Source organism: Maylandia zebra, linkage group LG12, assembly GCF_041146795.1.
Source record: "Maylandia zebra isolate NMK-2024a linkage group LG12, Mzebra_GT3a, whole genome shotgun sequence".
Taxonomy (NCBI): domain Eukaryota; kingdom Metazoa; phylum Chordata; class Actinopteri; order Cichliformes; family Cichlidae; genus Maylandia; species Maylandia zebra.
This window is the reverse complement of record NC_135178.1, coordinates 15,796,279-15,806,522: the sequence shown is the minus strand read 5'-3', so window position 1 is coordinate 15,806,522 and position 10,244 is coordinate 15,796,279. Positions and strand designations below refer to the sequence as shown.

The window sequence follows — 10,244 nt, the reverse complement described above, 5'->3', positions numbered from 1 at the left end:
GTAAAACTACTGTTGATGTGAGCTCAAGACACAAATCTAAACAATGCATTATTGAAATGTTATTTTAAGTAATCCTCCCACTATCTAAACCACTGTCATCTCTGGCTTTGGCTACTGTTTGAGCGGGCAATATCTCCGTGTTATGAGAGGAATTTACAAGATTTGGGACTTTAAAAATAAACCAAGAGCAGAATGTAAGACATTTGAAAATAAGCCAAAACTGACATTAGCCCTGCCAGACGGGCAGTGTGACTACCAAAAATATCATTAGGAGAGAGAAAAAAAAAGCCACACAACAACTCAGAATGGAAATAATGGCCCTGTCTGAAGCCACATTCCTATCAGCTGATTCCTGTTCCAATGTTTTCCATGAGTGGTATCAGACCGAAATCAATCCTAAAGTTTTCAAGGAAAAGCCACCACTTAAAGTACGACTGGGAGGGTTTGATAAGATACAAGTACAGGAAACAAAAAGACTATAAAAACAGAGGCGGAACATCTGATTAGGAAAATATTCTACATAAGAAAATGAATTCAATAAAATCCTCTTTTTTCTTCTGCTTTTACTATTAAATGTGACTGAGGCAGTCTTGGATCTGCTTGGAAGTTTAAATGACTTTCACTCTCAATTACACATGTAAGTCCACAGCCAGTGTCTGAGACGTGTAGCTCAGTTTTCTTCAGGATATTTTTAGAACCTGCTTCAGATAAATGAAAAAACAAAACAAAATAAAAACCTTTGACACTAAGCTTGGACATCAATAGTCACCAGATAAGGTTTCTTAAATCTAATTGTGTCTGCTGCATCTTTAATTTAATAAACTATCGTGAACTCTTCCTGACAACGTGGGAGCGTGATCAAGGCACAAGCCGAGCTTCTTCTAACGTGTCGTTTCCTTTCTCACTAACAGCCTCTTGACGGGAGTAGATTTAAGAATCCAGATATTTTTCCCAGAGTTGGAGTCAACAGTGTTGTCGGGTTTTCTTTCTTTCTAAATGTCTTTCTCTGTCACATTTTCTTTCTTTTATCTGTGTGTTCGTTTTTGCTTCAGAGGCCAACTCGGCATTCAGAAACAATTTGACTTCACAGAAATATTCCAACTTCAACAATAACACCCGGAGGCTCAAATATCCAGCAAATGACAAAGTCAAAGGTAGAATTTTTGTTGTCATTCCCTGGGATAAAATGACTGTACCGATGTGTTTTGTGTGAGAACCACACAAAGATAAATGAGTTTTTTAAAAAACGGGGCAAGGATAAAAATATTTAACAGCCGTGTGAAAAGACCAGAATCCAATTCCCCACCTAAAGCTTACATTTTTGGAATCTTTTTCTATTTCTTTCCTGGAAAAAAAAGAAAGTTGTTGTCATGTAATCTATAAAAACCAGGACTGGACAGGCTGGACAAGAGCATCTTTAACTCCAAGTCAACCAGTTGACAAGAGTTGATGGCTGATTTGGCCATCTACTGCCATCTAGTGCAGTTATCTGTGATTTCCAGCTTCATAAAGTGAACTACAAAGCCAGGCTCACTTATCACCTCCATCAGATGTTTACTTTGATTCTGCAATTTCATTTAATGCAATATTCACTGCTACCTCTTTATCCCCTGGAAATGGCTTTCTTTCCTTAGTTCGCTGCCTGGAAGGAAACCACTATTTCCCAGCAGTATTATGCAGGAGCACAGTAATAGCCTGAAGAGATTTACACTGCACGCTGGATTTCAGTTGGTTTCCAAGGAGGAAAATTGTACATGGAACTTTAATTTCTCATGAATTCACATTACACATGAACTCCACCATTAAGACTAGTCTGATCTGTGAAAATGATAGTGGGATAAATGTCATCAAATGAATGCATTTGAGTAAACATATAAGAAATGGATGAGTGGAAGCCATGGATGCAGGAAATAGCCTCATCTGCAGATATATATGACCGACACAGAACACTCTTGTACAATGAATGAGCAAGCCTCTTGCTTACTTCTTCGTTTTTTTTTTTTTGGTTTTTTTTTTGTGTATTGCAATAGGGCTAATTTATGGCGGCTACGGGCCAAGCTCCCAAACAAGCCTTAATAAGGACACAAAGCTGAGCTTTAGACTAGCGTGTTGTCGGTGTTAGAAGCTAAAGATGCATCTGGGTCTTCACTGATAATAGCTCATCCTTTCTTTTTCCAGTGGCTTTGATGGCTTACCGTCAGGGCAAAAGTAAACTCACCGGAGCCACACATTAGGGAGCGACAAAACTCATCCATCCCCGTTGCCTGGGCCACAGAATCCAAATATGTGCTGTAGCTTGGCAACAGTGCCCAAACAAAAGGTTCGCAGCTCCCGCCGGTCTGAGTTGTCTGACCGCCTCCGAGATGAGCCGACCCGGCAGCAGCCCTGATGAAAAAGGGGTCAGCCAAAATGGAGACCCAGGAGGTCAATGCCCACTGTTTACCAATACGCTCAACGCACCAGTGAGTCCCGAAACAAGGTTGTTATCCGCCTTCGCCAGAGATACCCAGGCCAGGAAAGTTGATCTGGCAGGCAGAGGTGAGTCTTATCACGTTATATATATAGATAGATAGATAGATAATATAACTCAAACAGAAACAATGTTGTGCAACTTCAAATTTAATTTTAATGTAATTTTAAAAAATGCTTATGTCATCTCTATGTAGTTAGTAATCTCTCCTCCCCCCCCCCCCCCCCTAAAAAAAATACCGCAGGTTTTTTTAAACCACTATTCTAGTGGTAACTACATTAACTACAAACGTACACTTTACTCAAATGCACTGATGATCTCATGAGTCAGATCCAAACTTAGCAAACTTACATTAATATAGACAACAGCTATCGACAGATGTGAAGATCAAAGATGCAGACATTGTATGACATATTTACTTACTTATACTTACTTTTTAAATAAATAAACTTAGATATATAACTTTTATCCACAAAGTGCAGTTTGATTTTTAAATGTGAATTTAGTGAAGTACATCTGTTATAATTTAACACAGACAACATATGCTAATATAGGTGCTTTTATTATTATTATTTTTGTTGTTTTTGTTTTGTTTTTTGTTACAGGCTTGCTTTATTGCACATATAATGTAATGTGCCTCCACAGTTCTGCAATGTAGCTGGAAATACGTGAGCCGCATTATGGCAGGCAATATGTGAGCAGAAAGAAAAATACTGCTATATACACCGTGTAGCCTCCTCAGATTCTAATCTGAGCAGAGGACTGGTTCGCCGGTCACCAGTCAGTATCTTATTCAATGTAATAAGATACACCGAAGAAGATATTCAGTGCATCAGACACTGTATACTCATATCTTTATAGAAAGCCCGGTGAGCAGTACATTAAGATTTTCAGTAAAATCATTAATTGCCAGTCATGGCCTTTAACATTTATATTTTGTGTCAATGCTAAAAACAGGAAGCATTCATGAGATTGTACCAGTGGGTGTTTGAAGGGGCTTTTTAAAGCCTGGAGGTTGCATTTGCTCCCACTTTAATCAGCTACTTTGAGCCTAATAGAGAGCAGCTGAAGCTCTGCGTGAGCCTTCTTGAAATAGCTGCTAGAAACTCAGTTCTTGCCTCGCTTTGTACCTCATTTTCTCAGCCTTTGCTGACGCATACAGTGCAATAGCTGCTAAGGCCACAATTACGTGAGCATGTTGCAAGTAAATGATCTGTACCTTAAGATACTACTGCACTTGTTTAAACATTTTAACTCTTTGTTGCCACTTGTTAGAAGGCAACACAATTATTAAAGGGATTTTAATTTCAGTTTTTCGGCTCTGAGGGTGCGTTGTATTTTTGTGTCAGATTAAATATATTCTGTTCTTTGCAATACATGTTTTTGCAGAGTATTACAGCGAGGAGGGAAAACCCTTTGAATTGCGTCTGGTTGGAAAAATAAAGCAGCAGTTGAGCACTGATCCCACTCTTCATCCTGAGTATCCCTCTTCTCTTGGACTGAGAGAATTCACCAGGAAAGCCACAGAAGTTGCCCTTGGGAAGCATTCTAGGGCTATAGTGGAGAACCAGGTAATGTCAGCTACACACAGACAGCTCAACTCATTTGAACCTCGTTTTGCACAAAACAAAAACTAGGACTGATCATGCAGTCAGTCAGCACCGTCATTACTCGGAAAGACGTTATTTGCAGTTACTATAAGTAACTGCAGAATAAATCAATAGAAGATCAGCAAGCAAACATCATTTATATCAAAAAACTCTGCTGCTGGTATTTCCTGGCTTTCGCTGCAGGTGTTAGGTGTCCAAACTCCTGGTTTTACTGCTGCTGTTCGTCTTGGAGCTGAACTCTTGAGGTGCTGGTACGATCTCAGTGCTGACTGGTGTGGCCCGGTTTACCTCTCTTCCCCCTGTGATGGTAAATAAAAAACCGCTTCTACTGAACAACATTTAAAGTGGAACAATTATGCCCATTTCCAGTTACATAATTGTATTTTTGGACTCTTCTAAAGTTGCCTTGCATAATACACAGTTCAAAACAAATCTTATGTATCTTCTTCTGGGCCGGGGTGTAGGGCTTTATTTTATATATATATATATATATATATATATACACACACACACACCAATAATTACAAAAGAGTATGTCTTGTAAACAATCAGCGCTGTTTCCATAGCAACACAAGATTTTGAAAATGAATACATAAAGGAGACAAAATGTCAAGGATTCCACATCATTAGATAAATATCTGTCACAGAAAAATGCCCGCATGGAGCTCTGTAACTTATATCTTTATTTAATTGTGAAAAATAAGAAAAATAGTGAGTAATAATGGTGGTAACATAAAACCACAGTCATCTAAGATGATCCACAACACTTGCGACAATGTTCAATGGACAGATGAGCCAAAATATGCTGTCTTTGGAGGAACACTCCAACACCAAAACCTCATCCCAGCCGTTAAGCATAGACTCATAAAACACTTCTTCCCAAAATGCTGACTTTTAAGTTATTTGATTATTTTCCGTGTAATTTTGTCACAGAAGTAGAATTGAAAATGTAAGCTTTAATGGAATCTGGTCAAATTTTACAGGAGAATGATTGAAAGCAGATGCATAAATAAAGGACATAAAATTCATTCAACTTAATGGCTGTGTCATGGCCTGAAACCTTTTTGTAAGGATAATTGGTTCCAAATTCCTCTACAGCAATCCCCCGACTTTTGCTGCCATAAGTGAGTCCACGAGTTACTGAACCGAGCCTTACTTTTTTCAGTCTGAGCTGTGAGTGATTACTCATTGTGTTTAATAAAGATATGAAACTGCTTGCCTTGTATTACACTGATTAAGTTAGGCTCCATCGGTCACTAGTTATTACTTAGATGAAGATCAGACCACATTTTTTGAGTAATTAATTCATAAATCCTGGTTCACATACTTTTCTTGTGAGTGTACATGCTGCGGACAAAAGTGTCATTGATCTTTAGGGGTTGGTACTGCTTTTATATCTAATAAGCCAGTATAATGTTTTGTCTTGATCCTCCCTGCAGACTCATTGGCTGGTATCTTCCAGGCAGCAGGGATCCAAGAGATCCGTGAGTATTATTACTGGGATGACAAGCAGCGGGGCATTTGTTTGGAGAGGCTTCTGGAGGATTTGGAGAGTGCTCCTGAGCACAGTGTTGTTGTTCTGTCAGCGTCTGCCCACTACCCGACCGGAGCAGACCTCTCTCAGAGTCAATGGGCTGTGATTACACGGCTCATTACGGTAACTAACTTGTGCATTTATGCTCTCCGACAGAAGCTGAAATTATTTTTATCAGACAAGCAGCTTTTCACTCATACTTAATTTAATTTGCTCTCCTGGCACTGTTTTTCAACAGAGCCGTAGACTTTTCCCCTTCCTCTTGCTGCCTACACAGGCACTCTGCTGTGGAGACATGGAGCGTGATGCTTGGCCTGTGCAGCACTGTGCATCGCTGGGAATGGAGCTTCTCTGCGCTCAGTCATTTTCCCATTGCTTTGGACTATATGGTGAGAACGTATGTGCACTGAAGGGGCCACACCTATCAAAATGTGCTTATTGCACAAACGAACACTGCACTCTGCGGTGAGAAAACAACTGCGCTGCCTGGAGCTGATACAAGTCAGTTTGAACTCTTTCTTTTCTGAATGAACCGACTCAAGGTAATTGACAAGAGCACCTCTTTACTTATCTTTGAACCATAATCGTCATCAGAAAAAGGCAGACTTCAGTAGCCATAGAGAGGAAAAATATTTAAAGGCCAAGCTTTACTATGCTGAGTGCATGAGATCAAATTTATCCAGTGTGCTCCAGGGATTGTTGCTGCATTCCCTGACTTTTTCTTCACCTAACCTGTCAGAAGAGCACCCTCTCCGTGTTGTGTGAGTTAAAGAAGTGAGTAAGAATATAAATAAATAAGAAACAAAAAAGGGAAAAAATTGCTGTTGTTGGACTTGCAGCCTTCACACTTGGAGAGAGTTGGCGCTTGTTTGCAACATTAAACTTTATTTCTGGTTTTAATATAATTTGACTAAAACATAAAAATGCAGAGGTTAACACATTTGCTTACATGTGAAGGAGGGAGGAGAAAAACAAAACAGCCGCAGGGGGTCACAAGCTAGTGTACTCCTTGTGCCGGTCCCACGCTCAGATAAATGGGAGGGTTGCATCCGGTTTCAAATCTGTGCTAAATCAAACTTGCAGATCCATCTGCTGCGGCAACCCCTTGGGAAATAAGGGAGCAGCTGAAAGTACCTGTGAAAAATAAAAATGCATATGTCCTCATTAGAGTCTTTTGCAAATCATGTTTCCAGGGGAGTTCATGTTTTTAGAAAGGGCTCCTCTGATCTTCGTAATTGGCTCTGGGATGAAATGTCGAAAATGAAATGTGCTGTTTTTCTGCGCTCATCTTTTAAACACAAGTTAGAAAGAATCAAAAAAGTGGCAACTAAACCTGCTTCATGTGCATCCAAAAGCATCTTTGCAATCTTTCATTTGTGACCCAGTGAATATTTACCAGAAAAAATGGAAAAACCTGACAGGCTTGCGGTGTATACTGATGCAAAGCATTTCTTTTCAGCAGAGCATAACGTTACTTCACTGCTGCTGGGACATTCTGTAGATTTCTTCACGTTGAGCTCATATTGTTTCCTTCACCAGGTGAAGCTGTTGGACACCTCCTGTGCGTCTTAAAGCAGAACTCCGTCCTGCTGCCCGTGCAGTCTCAGGCTGACAAAATAGTGAGATCACTGTGGGCCAGGCCATCCGTAGGAGGAGCACATGTTGTCACCACAGTGCTCAGTAACTCAGCCCATCTTGTTGAGTGGTGAGACATGCTGCAAATGATCTGGCATTTGAAGAATTTGGCCCGGACATTAGCTGTTGCTGTTTTATCAGTACATGTGTTGTATGTCTCTTGATGTTATGCATACACGCCCCTTTCCACCCTCATTTTTCATAGTGCAGATATTGAATTATATATATTTTTTTCTCACTGTGTTCCCCAGGCAGGGAGAGGTTAAGCACATTGTTGAAAGGTGTATGCTGATCAGAGCCATTTTAAGAGAGAAGCTGAGGCTTTTGGGAACTCCTGGTCGCTGGGACCATCTGACTCAACAAGGTGGACTCTTTTGCTGCATAGGGTTAAATGGTAAAAACTGAAAAGCACTGTTTCAGCCCTCCTCTCAATTTTTTTTTAGAATTATGTTTCTCACAATCTAGAAGGACAAATGATTCACTGCATCAGCCTCGAACAAGGACAACATAAATGCTGTCTGATGTTCATAATTAGTTTTCTCAGCTCTTGCTTTGCCGCGATTCTCTGGAAGATCCTTTGAAACAGCTAATTGGCATTTGCAACACAATTTTTTAATGTATTCATAAAGTTTATCAGTGTCTGATGGACTTATTCAATCGCACACATTATGCACACATATGGCTTATACGAAGGCCATAACCCTGATCAGTCTACATTGAATTGCTGTTTGTGATTTTAGTTTGGTTCAAAAAATATAACTTGAAAACTTAACTGCTGAAGATATATTTTATGTAGCATTCATGTTTTAAACAGAGCTTTTCTTCACATGACAATAACATAGGTTGATACACTGATGAGCTTTCATGATTTTGCTTTTTTGTGACTGTTTTTTGGCCTTTTTAGGTGAGCAAGTAGAATTTCTGTCAAACAGGAGACGGGTGTACCTGCTTCCCGGCGGATGTCTAAACGTGAGCGCAATCAACTGCCGCAACCTGGACTATATAGCCGAGTCCATCCATTTGGCTCTGACCTCTTCACTCTGACCACGCAGCTTTTATCAGCATCCAAATTCTGTGGGCTTCACAATGAGTTTGGACCTTTCAAGTGTTTCATTAAAATGTTCCTTTTTAAGTTAAGTGTAATTATGATGTTACTTAAAAAAGGGATGTTTATGTTTCCAGTGCTCTGTTGGGTCAGCCATATCAGGAGATCTGCTGGAAGCTGTGGAGTGATTTTCCTGTTCAGTCTGTTTACATTAAGAGTTGATTGAGGTGTATATTTATATATTCTCACTTTACATATACGGAATGTGAACAGAAGGTAGTGTAGAAAACAAATTACTTTTTTTCCTTTTTATGGAAGATGTTTGCAGAAATTGTTTCTACACCTCAGTAAAAAATAGATTCATAAACAAATAAAAAAGAGTTAGTCACCGAGAGCTGCTAGACAGACTTTGTGTGTTTTGAACTTCTAGGGTAGCTTTTTGCCTTTAGTTCAATCATAATTACTAGCTGACAGCTGGCAGCAGTTCATCTTTAATGAAAAAATATTAGATTTATAGCCTTCTCAACTGAACATGATTATGAAAGTGTCTGGATATGAAGTGTTTACCTAATGTTATTGATAAATAAAATTTTTGTTAACCCTCAAAGTCAATGTACTGCTAACCTTGGACCCTAATGGTGCCCCATCATAATTTGTGATTTTTGGCTTTAAAAAATTGTTCTCACACATATTAGGAGCTCAAGCTCATACAATTTGGCTAATATTGCCTTACTTACTTACTTACTTACTTAATAGTTGCATGACAAAGGTAAATGTGAATACACTGGTGCACAGAACCAACATAGTTTTACAATTATCATAAGTCAGGTAATATGAAATATATCGATTTACTTTTGATAAAATGCACTCTTTGATAAATTAAGTCACTCAGAAACTCATCATCACCATTTGAGGCGTACATATCACATGTGGCCAAGAGGTAAAATTTACACAACCCCATTATACAGTGTAGGTATCGTTAGTTTGAGCAGGTTTTGTATGTTTCTGTGCTTGAATGGGTGAATCCACAGAATAGATCACACAAAATCTGGTGATCATTTTTGTCATCATTATGTTTTTTTTTTGTTTAGTAGTGGCTCCATAGTGTAGCGTCAATGTCAGTGTCACTTTTATTTATGTACGTTTAAAAGGTTTTTACATGTACACTTAAAAACCTGCGTAGGTCTACAATGACGTAAAGGCAATAATAATAAAATGTTACAGAGAAATACAAATCAATGCTGACACACAGACCTGTGAGACGGTTGTCATTGACCTCAGATCAGCAGACAGCTCGTTCCAAAGAACAGGAACACAGCAACTTTAAGCATCCTCAGCACACTGAGATCTAATTCTGGGATAGTTAAAAGATGTGCATCTGATGACCTGAGAGGTCTAATTGGATTATAGACACTGAGCAAGTTACAGATGTACTGTTTTAATCAGTTTTATTAGACCGAAAAGGATCCGAGCTGTTCTCCCCATCATGGTTTCCGTGCTAATGTACTAAAGAAATTGTTAGTTGTTGTTGGCCAAGGTGGTTAGCAAGAGCTAACGATGCTGAATCACTGAAGATGTTTTACTTGCTAATGCTAGCTGTGTTTCTGTATGAAGCGTAGATTGTAACTGATCCCAGAGCAGTCAAATAAGACTGGCAGCAGCTTGCCTCACATGCTGATCTCCCATTAGTTTACATTCATATACCTGCAGTTTAGGCACACTCCCCCCCCCCCCCCCCGTGTTTAGATGTTATGCCGTCACCTGACGTGATTTAGACACTTTGGGGGTTGTTAAGTTGTTTACATATCAATTATATTTTCACCAGTTGTTTTTGCTGTTGAGAATTTTAATTATAACTTTTGTATTATGGTTTCTCAACAGTACTTGTTTGTTTTAATTAGTTTACTGGGGTTTTTTTAAAAAGATTTTTCTAAAAAATAAATAAATAAA

The 10,244-nt window shown here is 39.1% G+C and overlaps 1 protein-coding gene and 1 long non-coding RNA gene across 5 annotated transcripts in view; one reads left to right on the top strand and one right to left on the bottom strand.

Moving 5' to 3' along the window:
• The window catches only part of LOC143421468 (uncharacterized), a 47,273-nt gene extending 44,976 nt beyond the window's left edge, over positions 1–2,297 (bottom strand). The window contains exon 1 of the long non-coding RNA XR_013101126.1: positions 2,219–2,297. This is a non-coding gene — a long non-coding RNA (uncharacterized LOC143421468). The remainder of the gene's footprint in view (positions 1–2,218) is intronic.
• got1l1 (glutamic-oxaloacetic transaminase 1 like 1) lies at positions 2,117–8,381 on the top strand. Of its 4 annotated transcripts, XM_012917258.4 has the most exons (9): positions 2,126–2,538; positions 3,860–4,041; positions 4,264–4,387; positions 5,520–5,564; positions 5,667–5,737; positions 5,853–6,003; positions 7,154–7,319; positions 7,501–7,643; positions 8,154–8,381. In XM_012917258.4, exons 1-9 carry the CDS (start codon positions 2,364–2,366, stop codon positions 8,291–8,293), a joined length of 1,197 nt encoding a protein of 398 aa, XP_012772712.1. In that variant the 5' UTR covers positions 2,126–2,363; the 3' UTR covers positions 8,294–8,381. The 4 variants fall into 4 exon arrangements, 3 of the variants coding, with proteins under 3 accessions (XP_012772712.1, XP_012772713.1, XP_004544349.1); XM_004544292.5 differs by having other exon boundaries at positions 2,130–2,538; positions 5,520–5,737; XR_013101125.1 differs by lacking the exon at positions 8,154–8,381 and having other exon boundaries at positions 2,117–2,538; positions 5,520–5,737; positions 7,154–7,400; positions 7,501–7,639.
• Positions 8,382–10,244: the final 1,863 nt, after the last annotated feature.

Coding starts and splice junctions, on each gene's coding strand:
- got1l1 (XM_004544292.5), top strand. CDS start 2,364: ATGAGCCGACCCGGCAGCAGCCCTGATGAAAAAGGGGTCAGCCAAAAT. Junction 5,738..5,852: donor TGATTACACGGCTCATTACG/GTAACTAACTTG, acceptor GTTTTTCAACAG/AGCCGTAGACTTTTCCCCTT. Junction 7,644..8,153: donor TTGCTGCATAGGGTTAAATG/GTAAAAACTGAA, acceptor TGGCCTTTTTAG/GTGAGCAAGTAGAATTTCTG.